The sequence below is a fragment of the Stegostoma tigrinum genome, chromosome 1, assembly GCF_030684315.1.
Source record: "Stegostoma tigrinum isolate sSteTig4 chromosome 1, sSteTig4.hap1, whole genome shotgun sequence".
NCBI classification, from domain to species: Eukaryota; Metazoa; Chordata; class Chondrichthyes; order Orectolobiformes; family Stegostomatidae; genus Stegostoma; species Stegostoma tigrinum.
In genome coordinates this window covers 76578191-76596531 of record NC_081354.1, presented here as the reverse complement: position 1 = coordinate 76596531, position 18341 = coordinate 76578191, and the positions used below count along the sequence as shown (strand labels likewise).

Genomic DNA, 18341 nt, shown 5'->3' with positions numbered 1-18341 from the left:
ACTGTCTATACCTTTAAGTGTTTTGTAGGTTTCAGTGAGATCATTTTTCATTCTTCAAAACACAAGAGGATACAAGCCCAGTCTCCCTGATCTCTTTTCATAGGTTCTCATATTCTATCTTACTTTCTCTTCTGCTGTCTCTCACTGTCTCTGTTCCCCTCATCTTCTTGCTTTCTTCACTATTTTTGCCTCATTCTTGTTCGTTCTCTTATTTGCGCATACTTGCTCATGCTCTCTGTTGTGCTCTCTCACCCTCTCCATCTCTTGCTTCTCAGCTTGGCTATCCCACAAGCCTAACTGTCTGCTAGGAATCCTTCAGTTAACAAGGAGTTTAATTTTGTTTAGCCAGCATATCAAATTTCGAATGAACTTTGCTAGAAACTAAAAATTCTGCTTGGGACCACACTCTCAAACTATTCATCCCCAAAATAAACTCATTCTTAATCCTCTAAGTCTATTGTTTATGTCCATGCAATTTGATCAGATCATCATTAACTAGAAGCCAAGTCCTTGACCCAAACTCAACTTCAACTTCTTAAAGGAACCAACACTCCAACATAAAATAAAGTTTTCTTTCCGAAAGATACAGGTCTTTCGGTAGTATGGACAGATATAACTGGAGTGTGGACTTGGCAGTTCTCTAACTTCACTTTACATTGTATGGTTCTTCTTGCGATCTAAGCATGAGACTGTGCTTTGCTATTGTGATCAATTTTAAAGAATTCAGTTATTCAATAATAAGTAATATGACCTCTTTTATTACTTTTATTCAAACATTTTAAATTGTTGTTTCAGGTTCTTTTACAACTACCTTCACAAATATGAAATCTCCTTTTCGTAGTTCAGTACTTCAGGCTTCTATTTCAAAAGCCCATCGTAACAAATCACCGCAGACTACTAAATATGACTTGGATTTGGTTGTATCCAGAAAGAACATCCCATCCTCTGGACTGCCATGTGTGGAGAAGTCAATGGATGACTGTGCACATGAGGTAAATAATTTGTATTAGTGGTCAAGTGAAATAAAATGCCTTCTGAAAAACAATTCACAGGCAGTTCTGTTCTAAACATCATTTGCAAGTTGATTTATACTTAAGTCAGAACACAATGCAAGATAATATAAAATAATCATTCATAAGAATAAGGAAATGTTCCTGTATTGGATCTTTAAAATAAATATTATAGGACAAGTAGGTATGATTGTTCATATTTCGGACATTAATAAATTGGTTAGTAAATTAGCAATTTGAAAACATACCTCACCTCAGTTTACTCGCCAGTTCAAAGTAATGCTCTGGAATTGGTCTTTCTGTTGAGACGGCTGATAGAAAGCCTGTCAGAGATCTATAAAAAATATGTACATCCCTTTTCTTGGTCAAAATTATGATCTCCTTTCAAGAGAAATTGCAATTATGGAAACTAAATCACCTTCTTTCTGTAGTATTTGGATAATTATTTCAACTTTTATTTGTAATTATTTCCTGAGCAGTTGGTTACAGTAACCAATCTAAGCGAATAACTCCATTGTGTTATTGGTAGTTCAGTACCGCAGCATATTTCAGTCCTGTTTCATTTCTGCAATATCAATATCCTGGAATTACCTATTATGTGCCATTGTGGAAGCAACATTAAATCAAATATTTCAGTGTGTTAACAATGCTCATCCCCATAACCTTAGGAATTACAAACTATGAACATGCAATAAAATGTAGTCTTAGCAACATCACCCACGTTCGGAAACTGGTTATTTTTATTCACTCATGGAATGTGGGCATCACCAGCAAGGCCTGCTTCCGTGAGCCGTCTCTAATTATCCTTGAGAATGTGGTGATGATTCACTTTTTTTGAAATGTTATAGTCCCTGTAGTGGAGATAGTTTATTAAGTGGGATATACCAGGAGTTTGAACCTCTGATGGTTATAAAATTGTAACAAATTTCCAAGTCAGTATGCTCTGTAATTTGGAAAGAACCGGGCCATTGCTGCAGTTCCCGTTCCTGTCCTGTTGGTAGAATAATAGTTTTGAAGGTGTCAATGAAGAAGCCTTGGAGAATTGCTGCAAAGCAGTTTTGAATGATGTGCTCCATTAACATCTTGCACCGGTTGTAGAGGCAGTTACATTTTACTTGGTGTCAATCAGCTGGGCCTTCTCATCCTTGATAGTTTTTGCTTCTTAAATTTTTCAGAGCTGCATTCATCCAGGCGAGTAGGGAGTATTCCATTTCATTCCTAGCTCTGTCTTGTAGATGGTGAAAGGCTTATGAAAAGTCAGGGGGTAAGTTGTTTAGCACAGAATTCAAATCTCTGAATTGGTCAGATAGCCAGAGGCCCTCATATTCCCTAAAATGGAGTGAAACTCTTGGCTTAGCAAAAATTGTGCTGAAACCATGACTCTGGATATCTTGCCCCAAAACCAGCTTCTTCTATTTTTGCCAGATTGGGGGGTGGAAAGGGGGGGATTTCTGCGGTTGGAGTTGGGGTTGGAAACAGGATCAGGTGGCACTTTGCCTCTGACCCATGGATGTGCAATGTCTATATTAAGATCGGATCCAATTTTTACTTGTGGAATCTCCAAAATACAATGTGAGGTATTTTACTTTTCAAGCCAAAGTCTAAAGGTCTTTGTGTTCTTTGGAGAAGTAGAGTATCCTTTCAGAGAGGTAGAGTATGTTTTTGTGTAGGCCCAGTAACATTTTTGAAAGAGATAAAATGCAACTTTGGAAGGTTGAGGTACTTTTTGATATTGTTAAAAGTAGACACAAGTATGTGTAAAAATGATTAAATTCAATTGAACTGTCAAGAGAACTTTTGAGCAGTCAAAGTGTCAGATGGCTTCAATCTCATGGACTTCAAAATTGTTGAGAAAACTGCATGCAGTTTAATAAAATCAATCAGTGCTTGTTGTTTCACTCTGTCTGTTGATATTAACATGAGGGCTATCTTTAAAGGATTTATGCTGCATGATTGATTTCACAATCTACCATTAAAACTATCAGCTGCCTGACAGTTCACAGTTTGACTGCTTCAACTGCTTATACAATCACTTGAAGTGGGGCTATGAATATAAATGTTTGATTTTATGAGGGGTCAAGTAGATGGAGGGAATTAAATGTATTAATTTGTAATCAATGAGATTATCCATTTTTAAATAGCAACTTGTCAATGGACACTTAAAAAGTTGATCAAATTTTATCGCAGCCTAGGTCTTAGGCCTTCCCAATGTGGGTAAAAGGTGGACTTTCATGGAAGGTGAGAGACAAAGGATGATGGGTGCAGGGCGTGATTTGTCGCAACACGAGAAAGGGCCATAGGGATGAGTGAAGGTGTACAGATTATTAAGGCAGAGATCTGCAAACACTTACAGCCAAATGAATTTCTTTATTGCTCTTGATTATTTTTTCACCAACAGCTTTAACGGAATAAAAATATTTCACTTTGGAATAAAGCTGCATATGTGACTTTTCACTTTTCAGACCATATATACATAAATCATAGTTGGCATTTTGTGGGAGTAGTTAATAAAGTATACAGCACATTAGACTTTATCGATAAAGCAGAGAGTATAAGAACAAGGGAATGTTGAAGTTATATAATCCACTAGTTGGCTGAAGCGGTCGTTTTCCCTGATACCACACTTAAGGAAGAATGTGACCACTTTGGAGAGAGTGCAGAAGAGATTTACAAGGTTAGTTTTAGGCATAAGGAGTTTCATTTATGAAGATGGATTTAGAACGATTGGTTATCATTGGAGATAGGAAAGCTGAGTGAAGGTGTGACTGAAGTACTAAAAATTGTGCAAGGTCTGCAAGGAATAAGTTGGGAGAAACAGGCCCCATTCCTAACAGGATCAAGAAGGAGAAGGCACAAATTTAAAGTAATTAGTAAAGGAGGAAATTTGATATGAGAAACCGCTTTTCTCATTCTGTGAGAGGACTGGAATGCACTCCTTGACCATTTGGTGTGGTTCTTTTGAAATATTGAAAAGGAGATTAAATGGTTATTCGAAAAGAATGAATTTGCAGAGTTGTGGGGAGAAGGGAGGAGAATGGCATTGGGCGAATTGCTTGTTTGGAGAGCTAATGCAGACATGACCTGCTAACTGACCTCCTGCTGTACCGTAATAACTCTGTGATATGATTTGTATACAATTGGTGTTTGGTTATCGCATGTGGCTGGACAGCTAGTTTGTAGTACAGGGTGGTGCCAACAGCATGGGTTCAATTCCTACACCAGCCGAGGATACTATGAAGGACTGTCCTCATCCTCTCCCCTCACCTGAGGCATGGTGACCCTCAGGTTAAACCACCACCAGTTGTCTTTCTCTAACGAGGGAGCAGCCCTATGGTCTGGTAGGACTGTGGCGACTTCACTTTGTATACAATTTTCATGTAAACAAACAATGTACCAAAATGAACTTCCATATGGACAATAAAATGTAGAGAGTGAATTGAAAATTTAATTGTGCTAAACTGTAAAAACTGTAAATAATTTTGTAAGGCAATATCCTATCCATTTTCCTTCCTCTTGTCAGAATCTTCAACATCATGAACAGCCAAGGTGTAATATTAGACGATCTGTGGTAGATTTGCAATGTAAATTACAGGAATTACAAGCAGAAAGAGATAGCCTGATGAATCTCAGGTATGTGAATTATCGTCAGGAAATTTGGTGAATCCAGTATTTTCATTTGATACAATAATCATGGTGTCAAACGTGACCAATTTTATTGGATACTAGCTTCACATTCCTAAAGATCAGTACTTTGTCATTTTTTTAAGAGGTGCCTTTTACTTATGGAATGAACAAGCTCGCTGTTTGTTGAGCTTGCTGAACTTGAAGTAACATACAGTGATTTCTGGCTTAAACAAACTGTTGTTTCTATTTTCAAAGGAATCTGTCTGTTTTCATCCATTACTCATGAAGACTATGACAACCTGTCAAGCTTTACCTTCATCTGCCTTATCTGCCCCTCTAGTGTCTTGTCCAATCAGCCAGGACCAACAGAGAATGGCATTTTCCACTGAATTTTGCATATGTACACCGCAAGGGTCATTAGGTGTAGGAAGGTGGCTCGTTTTCATTTTTTAACTAAACCCCTTAATTTATTCTTTTTTTGCAAATCAACTGAGGCCAGTGACGGAACACTGAAGCAAGCTAGCTGTAAATCAATTAGTTAACCAGGGATTACAGCTGGAAAATTCCTTCTGTGTGCAAACCAGATTGTGTATTTCATTCAAAGAGACAAACATTGTAGGAACGTGTATATAAAACATAAAAACAAACAGAAACATCCAATATCAACTGCTGAAATCAGTGAATGTGTGTGTATTTCAGATTTAAAGAAAGTCAGGACCAGGGAGAACTGATATGCAAGCTACACAACACAGTGCAAGACCTTGAAACAGTTAATCGTATGCAAGATGATACAGTTCGAGATGCAAACACTCAAATTGAGCAACTGAGGAAAAAGATACATATCTACGATACAGTGCTAAATAACATCCATCAAGCACTGTTGCATTATGAGGAGCAGACTGGCAAGAAAATATATGAACATGAAAATCTGTCTTGCCTTAATGTCCAGAATATGGGTACAGCAGTGGATAAAATCCTGAGAGATGCAAATGCTGACATTTCCTACCTCAAAGGTAGACTTGGCCCAGTAAGTGATTGTCAGATTTCATTAGACATTAGCTTCCTGTCTGCTGGATTGTTGTTAGGGGCTCTGGTACGGGATGCTTCTGAAAAAAATTACCAGTTGCAATATGTACAGTTTGCTGATGCTGTCCTGTCGTTAGGGAGGCCTAACAAATATCGTAGCCTTTACTTTTGTTCCTCTGCGTCCTCCACCTAAAAAAAACCTCCAAACTTCCAGATATGCTCTCACCAGTATCCTATATAAGTGACATACAATCTGCCTACTTTTGTATTTAATTCCCTTTGTAATAAATTATATCACATTACTTGTCTAATTACTTGCTGTACCTGCATGCCATTTGCAATTCAGGCACTGGGATGATGCTGGCAATGTAGGCAACTTTCAGGCTCCTGAGTCTCGGGCTCATCCGCTCCTTTCTCTTGTCCACATTTCTTTATTTTCTTTCTTCTGTTCACATTTCTATTTTTTTTTGCCTCTTCTGAAACCTTTTATTTTGCCTCTTTTTTTTCTCTTTTACCACCTTCTTAAAGATCCCAGTGACATCAGCAAGTGGCATGAGTGGCAGTGGTGAGGTGGGCCCAGCACACGATCACGGTGGCAGGGGTGGTGGCATTAGTGCGCCATGGCGGTGATGGTGTTGGCAAAGCAAAGCGGAAGTGGAAGGTGGTATTGGCGGAGGAAGACAGCAGCAGAGATAGGCCCAGGGTGGGACTCATGACAGTGGCAACAGCAGCTGTTTGTCTCAGGCCCATGGCAGGGTAGAGGAGCTGCTAAGCGCAGGGGCAGGCATTGGAGGAGGTGATTATACCCAAAGACCCTAGAACCCATAACGACAAAATAATGTGACAATGAACTCTCTCGCTGTATTTTCTGGCATTATGTTCTGAGTCTTGCTTTGTTTTCTGTGTTACAAGATGACGAGAGTGGCACCATTAAACAACACTTTTCACTGTATTTGTAATATATGTGATGATACATCAATCTAATCGAAGTCACTCTGTACTGCAGAGTTCTGCATTCTGTAACCAATAGATCATATGCTACTTTTTAATTTTTCATGCCAAAATTGTCAGTTTCACATTTTCCAAAATTATACTCAATTTGCCACATCTTTGCACACTCACTGAACCTTATCTATACCTTTCGGTAATCACCTAATGGTCCTCTTTGAAATTTAATTTTCTGCCTTTGTGTCCCCAGCAAATTTGGTAACCATACTTTCCATCCCTTCATTCAAGTCATTTGTATAAATTGTAAACAGTTCAGATCCAGATACTTGGTGCCTGTGATGCACCATGCATGAGATCATGCCAGCTTGAAAAAGACTCATTTATTGATGTTATCTTCTTGTTAGCCAGCTAGTTGTCTTACCATATCAATATTGTAACCCGACACCCACATGAAATTTTAGTTTCTGCAATAACCTTTTCTGTGGCACTTTATTAAACATCTTGACAAAATATGATTCTAGTTTGCCCATCTATCATCAGATCTGGCTGGAACACAGCATGCCCTACTGGATCGGCTTCTGCTGAAACTACCCATTACTTGAGGGAGCGAATGTTACCCCTGCCTTCTGCTTCTCTTTACCAACACTTTGCCATGCCCTCTCCACCCACACCATCACCTGCTCAGAAAACCACCTTTTCCCAGGTCAAACTTTTGTTGCAGCACAGAAAAATTGATGCATGCATATTGAGTTCAAGTATCCAGCTGAACTAGTTTCTTTCAGTTTGGCTCATATACATGTATAGACAAATGGCCACAAGAGGATTCGTTTTCACTCATCCATCCTTAATGAAACTGTTATGCTGTGTACAGCTTGTATGCATTTCTTGGGAACATCTTGGGAACATCAATTCCCAAGATTGAGCATTCCATTCCCAGACATCCCAGATGTCCTCCTATTTCAAGGACTGCAATGTCCCCCCTCTGGTGATCAAAAATGCTCTCAACTGCATTTCTTGCATTTCCCGCACTTCTGTCCTCAATCCCACTCCCTCCAATAAAAATAAAAACAGAATCTCCCTGGTCCTCACATACCACCCCATCAACCTCCACATCTAGCACATTATTCTCGTCCACTTACGTCACCTACAATCCATCCTACTACCAAAGAGATAGTTCTCTCCACACCCCTATCTGCCTTTCGTAAGGACTACTCACTCTGCGACTCCATTGTCCACTCCACTGTCCGTGCTAATCCCACCACACCTGGTACCTTTCCCTATAGCCACAGGAAGTGCTACACCTGCCCCTACACCTCCCACCTCACCTCCATCCGAGGCCCAAAGCAAACTTTTCACATCTGGCAGGGATTCACCTTTACATCCTCCAACTTGGTCTTTAGTGTCTGTTGCTCCTGATAATGGCCTCCTCTACATCAATGTGGCTAAGTACAGACTTGGGGACTGTTTCGTGGAGCATCTGCATTCTGTATGCGATAGTTGACAACACCTTCTGGTTGCTAACCATTTTAACAATCCCTCTAACTCCCTTGATGACATGCCCATCCTGGGCCTCCTCCAGTGTCACAATGACATCACTTGCAAACTGGAGGAGCAACACCTCATATTCTGCCTCAGGAGCCAACAGCCCAATGGTCTTAACATAGAATTCACCAGTTCTAAAATCTCCCCATGCCCAGCCTCATCCCACGTCCAAACCTCCTTCTCATCTCCGTCTCCTTGACCTGACATAACGTGTCCATCTTCTCTGCCACCTATCCACCCCACCATAACACTGACCAATCCCCACCACTCCCTACCTGCACTCACCTATCACCATCCCACCTACCTTTCCCCAGCCCTGCCCCTCCTCTCTCTATATATTTTAGAGCTCCCCTCACCCTCCCCATTTCTGCAGAAGGGTCCCGACTCAAAACATCAACTTTCCTGCTCCTCTGATGCTGCCTGCTTGCTGTGTTCCTCCAGCTCCACACTGTGTTGTTTCTGACTCCAGCATCTTGCTATCTCCGAAACATTTCTTCTTTATCATTTATTCACAAATCTAATCGAACCACTCATTTCTTGTTTCAAAGAGGACACCTCCACTGTTGAGCAAAACTTTTAGAGCTTTGACCTGTATGGCCTGCATCTGAGAAAAAGGTTTCTCCAACAAGGATTGCTCTTGGCTTTGACTTTCATTTGAAATTTCCATTTAGTCAGATATGTCTGCCTGACTAATCTGGATCTATATTAGGTTCGGGCACAACTTGTAAGAGAGTAACTGTGGCAAAGATTGGGAATGCATGTCAGGATCCTGCAGAAATTCTGGGACGCCTGAGACACCTGATTCTGAGACAATTACTTGAGAAATTGAAAATTCTGATGGACAGCTTCCCTAAGCCTGAATCTTCTGTAAATGTCCATTGTGGTTGGACAATTTGGAGGCTTGTGACTCAGTCAATACCCAGGAAGTGTCAGAGGATTTAAAAACCTGTTCTAGCTCCTGGGTAACTATTAATCTGAATCCCTGAATCACCACTGAATCCCTTCAGTGACACTTTAGGATTCAGACAGCCCTGAATTGGTCCTCTCTGATTCCCCACTGCAATCCCTTCTGCCACTGTTGCCCAACATCGTCTCCCTCTGCCAGACCTGATCTTTCCAATTCCTGGAGCTAACTCCACAATCTGCTCTAGTGACCTATCTGCTAACTAACCCACTTCACCCATAGGGTGGATCTGCCCACCCACCTGTCGCCTTACCTCTCTCAGCTGGAACCTCGTCCCCCTACATTCTCCAAGCAATTCCATTTTTAGACATATTGTGAAATATACACATAAATAACTTTTTTATCCAATACGCCGTGTAAGCCAGCAACCTCTAAATATTCTAACATTCAGTGGACAGGACATTCAAGGTTCATTGCTGCATTCTATGTTGCCTAGAAACAAGGTCAGCTAGTTTTTAATAGATTTTTTTATCAACAAATTTTTTTTATCACTCAAAACCATTCGATATTCACTGAACAGTTGTTGTTTAGTCAGTTGATCAGAGGCATTTGAAACAGAAGATTGCCACCACTGGTGGTCAGGCAGATTTAGGAGCCAGGAAGATGCTTCATGCTGCAGAGGTGCTGTGTAACAGGCTTCATGAAGTTGGGCCTCAGACACAGCCCCAAGAATGGGTAGATGCAAGTAAAAGTTGGGGTTAGGCCTCAGGAAAAGCTTTGGGAGCTGCCAGAACAGGTGGGAGCTTGGCAGAAGCCCTGGAAGTTGTTATTAAATCTGTGCAGTGGGAGTAGGGGATGAAGGAAGCCCAAGCAGAATTTGCTTGCAGTTGAGAAATACTGGGGATTGAGCAAACCTTGGATGAGTGCTAGCAGTCAGTAAAACAGCTGGAATTGTGCCCTTGGGTACATACTGGAGGGTAGTCTCGGGTATCCAATGGAACACAGTCGTGGTGGACAGAAATTGACCTGTAAGTTTGACCTTGAGAAGTTGTTGAGGCAACCCTTGGCAAACCTGCTTCCAAGGACATTCCAAGGTTACATCCTTAAAAATGACCAATTGGAATGCCTTATAAAGGTGACAAAGTTTTAATGAGATTTGGTGACCCAAAGTGTCTTGGAGCCACTCAGGGAAGAATTGCTATGAAATCCTTGGGATCCGTCTTGACGGCATTTACTATTCAGTGTGTTCTGTGGAGTGTTCAACCACAGTTTGTCTGTAACGCATATTTGCCACATGGTCCTGGAGACAGTAAGGACTGCAGATGTTGAAAGCTAGAGTCAATAAATGTGGAGATAGAAATGCGCAGCAGGTTAGACAGCATCTGAGGAGTAAGGAAGAATTGCAAAGTCTTTTCTAAGGATGCCCACCTTGAAGAAGTTTTCCTCTTCCCTTTGAAGAAAGCTCAGTGAGTCTCTCTCCCACTGCAACCCCTTGGTTATCTGAATCCACCTATCTCTATCCCACCTACCTCACTCAGCCCCACCCCCTCTCTCTATATATTTCTGGGCTCCCCTCGGCCTCCCCAGGCCTGACGAAAGATTTCAGTCCAAAACATAGACTTCATTGCTGCTCAGATGCTGTCTGACCTGCTGTGCTTTTCTAGCTCCACATTTATTGACTTTACCACATGATCGTTCAGGATGTTATAGTGCAAGGTATGTATGTATATAAAATATTCTTATACTATTTTGACTTCGTGTAGAAAAGCTTGTTTGCTGAAAGCTTTGGAATCTTGTGAGTCAATGGGCGACTCAGTGGTTGGCACTGTTACCTGACAGTGATAGGGACCCTGGTTTGATTCCAGCCGTGGGTGGCTGTCAGTGTGGAGTTTGTACGTTTTCCCCGTGTCTGCATGGGCTTCAAAGAATCCCTACAGTGCAGAAGCAAGCCACTCAGACCATCAAGACAACACTGACCCTTTGAAGAGCATCCCAGCCCCCTACCCCTATAGTTCCCAAGGCCAATCTACCTAACCTGCACATCTGTGGACTGTGGGAGGAAACCAGAGCACCCAGAGGAAACTCATGCGGATACAGGGAGAATGTGCAAACTCCACAAAAACGGTCACCTGAGCTGAGCTCAGACCTGGGACCCTGGCACTGTGAGGCAGCAATGCTGACCACTGAACCACCATGCCTCCTCTGGATGCCCTGGTTTCCTCCCACAATCCAAAGATAAGCAGGTTAGGTGGATTGGCCACGCTCATCATTGTGTCCAGGGATGTGCAGGCTAAGTGGGTTAGCCATGTTGGGCTACTGGGATAGAGTAGGGGCCTTGGTCTGGATGGGATGCTCTTCAGAGGGTTTTTGCAGAATCGATGGGCAGAAAATCTCTTATTTGAACTGTAGGAATTCTATGTTTCTATTCTTTTCATTGCCTTAGCCAAGAGACAGTAACTTTCTAATTTACTAAGTTACCTGTGATTTTCTCACTGCTGTGCTGACTTCCACGTTCCATTCTATAATCCTATGATTCTATAATCCTCAGCCTCCAATGCTCCAGGGAAATTACCCCCAGTCTATACAGCTTCTTCCTATAACTCAAGCCCTCCAATTCTAGCAACATCCTTGTAAATTCTTTCTGAGTGCTTTGAAGTTTCAAAACATCTTTCCTGCTGCAGGGAAGCCAGAATTCAAAGCAGTATTTCATAAGTGGCCTAACCAACGTCCTGTACATGACCTCCCAACTCCTATACTCAATGCACTGACGCCAATAAATGCAAATGTACCAAAAGTCTTCTTCACTATCCTCAGACATTGTAGTGACTTATACACAGCTGGAATGCTTTGCCACACTCCCTGTCCAGTCCCTTAGAACATTCTTCCTTCAGAGTTAATTGAATGGGCACAGTGAGATTGCTAAATTTGGCATGAATTTACCATAGTAGTTACCTTGGCCGCTCTCAAATAAATCTGAGCTCAGAGAGTGTGGTGTAATTTTTATTATTTGAACCTTGCCTTGGTAGGATATCTGTTCTATAATCCTAATACTCATGCGGAGTTTTGAAATATTTCACATTTGTGTGCCTTCATTTGAACTCTGTGGTTTGGATGTTGGAGCATGTTATTTAGCCTGACGTCATAGGTCTGTCTCTTTGGAGCTGAAATAAATAGGGCACTTAAATAACATACCACACCCTGAATTCCTTGCAGAATTAAGTTTGTTACCCATTAGAAAATTCCAGGGGCAGAGGAAACACTCAGTGGTAATCTATGAAACTGAAATAGACCCATGTGTATATTAATAGTTAAATAGGATTTTGACTCATCGTCTAACTTAAGTCGCAGATAAGTATTTGTCGGATATAACTTTGAAAAAAAAATCTGGCCTCCTGATGACATTGTGAATCCTCCACATTTCGCAAAGTATCAGGTGGATTACATTCTAGTACCTGATTTATGGCCAAAAAGCTTGCACTACTGACTGCCTTTGGTGCTAACTCTAAGGGAATAACCCAATTATTCTGTTTGTTTTAAGTAATTATGTTCTCAGTCCCAAGTCTTTTCAGTTTTCCCTTCATTCCCTGCATTCTCCTTAGGTATGTAAGTCACTGGACAAGGCCTGCAATTATTGGTCTTGCAATACTTTGTATGTTGGTCCTTTCTCCTTCAGTCGATTTGCTGTTCACTAACATTGGAGAAGAATCACTTGGTAATCATGTTATCTTGCGTTGTGAATTTCACTTTGGTGCAAAAAGCCTTGTTCAATTAAGAACATAAGAACTAGGAGCAGGAGTAGGCCATTTGGCCCTTTGAGTCTGCTCCGCCATTCCGTAAGATCATGGCTGACCTTTTCGTGGACTCAGATCTATTTGCTCTCGTTCTCACTGTATCTCTTAATTCCTTTATTGTTAAAAAAAATCTACCTTATCTTTAAAAACGTTTAACAAAGTTGTGTCAACTACTTCACTAGGTAAGGAATTCCATAGATTAACAACCCTCTGGGTGAAGAAATTTCTTCGCAATGCTGTCCTAAATCTGCTCCCTCTGATCTTAAGGCTATGCCCTCTTGTCCTAGTTTCACCTGCCAGTGGGAACATCCTTTCTACTTCTTTCTTATCTATTCCGTTAATAATTTTATATATTTCTATAAGAACCCCCCTCAATCTTCTGAATTCCAATGAATATAACCCCAATCTACTCAATCTCTCCTCGTTAGCCAACCCCCTCAACTCCGGGAAACAACCTAGTGAACCTCCTTTGCACCTCCTCCAGTGCCAGTACATCCTTTCTCAAGTAAGGATGCCAAAACTGCGCACAGTATTCCAGGTGTGGCCTCACCAGCACCTTGTACAGCTGCAACATAACCTCTCTGCTTTTAAACTCAATCCCTTTAGCAATGAAGGACAAAATTTCATTTGCCTTCCTAATTACTTGCTGTACCCGCAGACCAACCTTCTGTGATTCCTGCACAAGGACACCCTGGTCCCTCTGCATAGCAGCATGCTGCAACTTTTTACCATTCAAGTAATAATCCTTTTTACTATTACTCGTACGAAAATGTATGACTTCACATTTATTTACATTGTCTTCCATCTGCCAGACCTTTGCCCACTCTCTCAATGTATCTATGTTCCTCTGCAAAGTTTCACAGTCCTCTGCACACTTTGCTCTGCCACTCATCTTAGTGTCATCTGCAAACTTTGACGCCTTACACATGGTCCCCAACTCCAAATCATTTATATAAACGGTAAATAATTGTGGTCCCAACACTGATCCCTGAGACATACCACTAGTCACTAATTGCCAGCCTGAATAGCACTCATTTATCCCCACTCTTTGCTTCCTGTTAGTCAACCAATCCTCTATCCATGCTAATACTTTACCCCTAACGCCATGCATTCTTATCTTATGCAGCAGCCTCCTGTACGGCATCTTGTTGAAGGCCTTTTGGAAATCTCGGTACACCACATCCACTAGGTCCCCATTGTCCACCTGGCTCCTAATGTCTTCATAGAATTCCAAACAATTTGTCAAGCATGACCTGCCCTTCATGAACCCATGCTGTGTCCGCCCAATGGGACAATTTGTATCACAATGCCCTGCTATTTCTTCCTTGATAACAGACTCAAGCATCTGCCGCACTACACTGGTTAAGCTAACCGGTCTATAATTCCCCATCTTTTGTCCACCTCCCTTTTTAAACAGTGGCGTCACATTTGCTGTTTTCCAGTCTGCTGGGACTACCCCAGAGTACAGCGAATTTTGGAAAATTACCACCAGTTCATCTGCTCTTTCTCCTGCCATCTCTTTTAGTACCCTTAGATGCATTCCATCAGGGCCAGAAGACTTATCAATCCTTAGTTCCATTAGCTTGCCCAACACTACCACTTCCGTAAAAATGTTTGTTTCCAGGTCCTCACCTACCTTCGTCTCTTTGTCTATTACTGACAGGTTATTAGTGTCCTCCACTGCGAAGACCTATACAAAATACCTGTTCAATGCCAATTTATCATATCCCATAACTAAATTCCCCTTCTCATCCTCTAAAGGGCCAGCGTTTACTTTAGCCACACTTTTTCATTTTATATATTTATAGAAACTTTTGCTATCTGTCTTTATATTCTGTGCTAGTTTTTTCCTCATGTTCTATCTTGCTTTTCTTTATAGCTCTTTTTGTGGCTTTCTGTTGGCCTTTAAAGTTTTCCCAATCTTCTGGTTTCATGCTGTTTTTGGCTACATTTATGCTTTCTCTTTCAATTTGATAGACTCCCTTATTTCCTTAAACACCCATGCCAGATTACCCCTTTTTCTTACAGTCCTTCCTTTTCGTTGAAATATACTTTCGCTGAACACTTTGAAAAATTGTTTTCAAAGTCCTCCACTGCTCGTCAACTTTCCCACCATAAAATCTTTGTTTCCAATCTACTTTAGCCGAATCCTCCCTCATTCTATTGTAGCCCCCCCTTGTTCAAGCATAGGACCCTGGTATTGGATTTTGTCTTCACACTCTCCATCTGAATTCTAAGTTCAATCATACTGTGATTACTCCTTCCAAGAGGATCCCTAACTATGAGGTCATTAATTATTCCTGTCTCATTACACAGGACCAGATCTAGGATAGCTTGCTCCCTTGTTGGTTCCATTACATACTGTTCCAGAAAACTATCACGGATACACTCAACGAACCCCTCCTCAAGGCTACCCTGACCGAGCTGGTTCGACCAATCTACATGTAGATTAAAATCCCCCATGATAATTGCGGTACCATTTTTACAGGCATTAGTTATTTCTTTGTTTATTGCCTGCCCCAATGTGATGTTATTATTTGGGGGCCTATAAACTACGCCTATCGGTGACTTCTTCGTCTTAGAATTTCTAATTTCCGCCCAAATGGATTCAACCTCATTCTCCACAGAACCTATATCATCTTCCAGCACTGCCCTGATGCCGTCCTTGAATATCAGAGCTACACCACCTCCCTTACCTTCCTGTCTGTCCTTCCAAATAGTTTGTACCCATGGATATTTAACTCCCAGTCGTGACCATCCTGTAACCATGTCTCCATAATGGCCACCAAATCATATTCATTCGCGATGATTTGTGCCGTTAACTCATCAACCTTGTTGCGAATGCTACGAGCATTCTGGTAAAGTGCCTTTATGCTAGCTTTCTTACCCTCATGATTTCCAGCATCTCTAATAATATCTCCTGAGTTATCCTTCCTTTTTGCTTCACTCACAGTCTGCCTTGAGCTTAAACCCTCCTGCACACGTGCTAACCTGCTGCTTACCTTTTTATTTACCATCACACTCCCTGTCATTTTCCCGTTCCCTTCCCACCGACTCACTAGTTTAAAGTTCTAGTGACCACCCTGTTTATCCTTTTTGCGAGAACACTGGTTGCAGATCGGTTCAGGTGGAGACCGTCCCATCGGTACAGATCCCCCCCATTCCAAAACTGATGCCGATACCCCATGAAATGGAACCCCTCTTTCCCACACCACTCCCTTAGCCTTAGGTACTAAGTGCTGTTATGTTTTTTCCTTATGAGGCTGTTTTTATCCCCCTTTGCCACAGTAGTGTACAATTTTGTACATCACCTGTTATATTGCAGCTGGAACGAGCATGCTTCCCATTTTTGTAATCTTCTTCCATTTTCTCTGTTTACATTGGTTTGACATATCTTGGCAGGATGACACATTTTCTTGCTGCTCTTGCACTCTCCCTTTCCAGATGCACAATTCTGTGTCCAGTATTGATCCACAGATTGATATTGCAACTTTTTTGTACCTCTGCTATTAATAACTCCCAACACTAGGACCTTCTGCTCACTATGTTGCAGGTTATTTACTGCAACAGGTGACAGGTAGTCGTCAACTGTAACATCTCTTATCACGTTCTGTTATGCCCAACGATAGTGTTGTTTGACAGGCCATGTCAGTAGTTGACTTTGGTAATGTCAGCAATGCACTATGAATGTTTTCACTTTTTACATCGCACACAAACCCGTCCTGCAGTGCTTTCTTGAAATCTTCCAAAATTGCAATGTATGAATCTCTTTTTCAATGCCACAATAGACTCTTCAATATCTTCTCTGGGTAACTGATTCCTTGTTCTGCAATCTCCAATGGCTTGGGACTTTAGCACTGCTCAAGTTTACACAAAATGCCAAAAAGGAGCATGTCTTTGCATTTAGCAGGGATGAACAAATTCTTGAGCACTTCATCTGGGCCTACTTCTGTCAGAAATATCATCCTTTTGCTTTCCCATTGCCCGATTAACAGGATTAGCAGGACCTTCGAGGGCATTGTCAGCTGTGAAAATCATCTGTAGCCACTCCACATATCGCCCTAAGGCTCTTAAATCCTTGTGCTTCACACCCAATAAATATCCTGCATCTTCTCATTTGATGTTTATGGTTTTCTTGTATCTATGTGAGATTCTTTAGATCTCATTTAAATGCAAGTTGTGGAAACCATCGTACTTGTTAACTGTAAACTATCCAAGTGAAACATGAGATAACAAACAAGTATTAAGTTTGCAGTCAGTATTATCATCTCTGAACGAATATATAAGAACCAATTCCAAAAAAGAAAGGCATCTTCTACTAACTGGTAAGGTAATAAGTTTCACTTCTAATCACTTTCCTGGGAAACTATGTTTTTGCTATCAGTTATTAAATTTAAAGTCAGAGTAATCTGCAGAATTAATTATTTTATCACAATGTGTATTGTTTTAACCTGTATGTGATATTATCCGCGATTCTGACACAGGAAAAGCTGCTTTTGTATTTTCCGTTCAAATAATAGTCTGATGTTTTGCAAGCTGTCTCTGGCAACATGTTAAGTGGGTCTGAGCACCCTAGCTGACTTTTCATGAACCCTGCCTCAGGACACTGAAGCAAATATAGTATCAGTTAAATATAGTTTCCCACAGCAGACTCAGCTGACATCATTTACTCCAGTGTGTTCCATGCACTGAGTTTGTGACACTCCTGAACTGACTGGCATATTTCTATATAATCCTCATATTAATATCAGTTTACAATTTAGAAGTAATTCTATTTCTTTATACAGGCTTATTTTAACAAGAAGTGATATGCATACACTTATGTCTGCTTCTGTATGTCTTGGTGTTGATTTCCAGTTGCTCTCTGCCAACTACATGACTGTTAATGTATCTTTGGCGAGGAATAATTAAATGCCAACAGGTAATTTATCAAGTAATAACTAGGATCTGACTTTTTTTAAAATGATATTGTCATTTTACCACTGGTTGACTGACAGATTACAGGCCTCAGCTAAACTTTGTCCTAATTTTGAGTCTTTGGCCTGACTCCCTGTTTTTTCCAGGCATTGCCCCACTTCCCACAGTAGGTGGCCTCTGTGTTCTCTTTAGGGAATTTTTTCTGCTATATGCCATTTTAGGTTGCAGCTTCAGATCCATTGTAGAGGTGTTTAGAAGACAATCCAACCTGGAGCTAAATACACTCTAGCTCAGGCCCTCAACTTGCTGCATTTGCTGACTTAGATTTGTTCTAGTCCTCCAACAAATCAATTTTAAAACTTTAATCCTTGCCTTTGAATACTTCCATAGCTCACCCCTCCAGCACAGAACTCTGAGATCTTTGTGTTCTTATCCATCTGGCCTCTCAGGCAGCCCACTTTTACAAATGTGTACCTGTAAGCTGCCTATGGTTTTAGCATTCCCTTCCTCAACCCTCTGCCTGTCTAACTTTCCTCCATTCTCTAAGGTGCTCATTAAGAGCTACCTCTTTAATCACGC

General features: G+C 41.1%; 1 protein-coding gene across 2 annotated transcripts in view; it reads left to right on the top strand.

Moving 5' to 3' along the window:
- The window catches only part of LOC125454639 (coiled-coil domain-containing protein 158-like), a 188475-nt gene that overhangs the window by 36930 nt on the left and 133204 nt on the right, over positions 1–18341 (top strand). For both annotated transcript variants that reach the window (XM_048535619.2, XM_059646391.1), the window contains exons 5-7: positions 796–992; positions 4531–4640; positions 5334–5661. In XM_048535619.2, coding sequence (XP_048391576.2) covers positions 796–992; positions 4531–4640; positions 5334–5661 — 635 coding nt within the window. The remainder of the gene's footprint in view (positions 1–795; positions 993–4530; positions 4641–5333; positions 5662–18341) is intronic.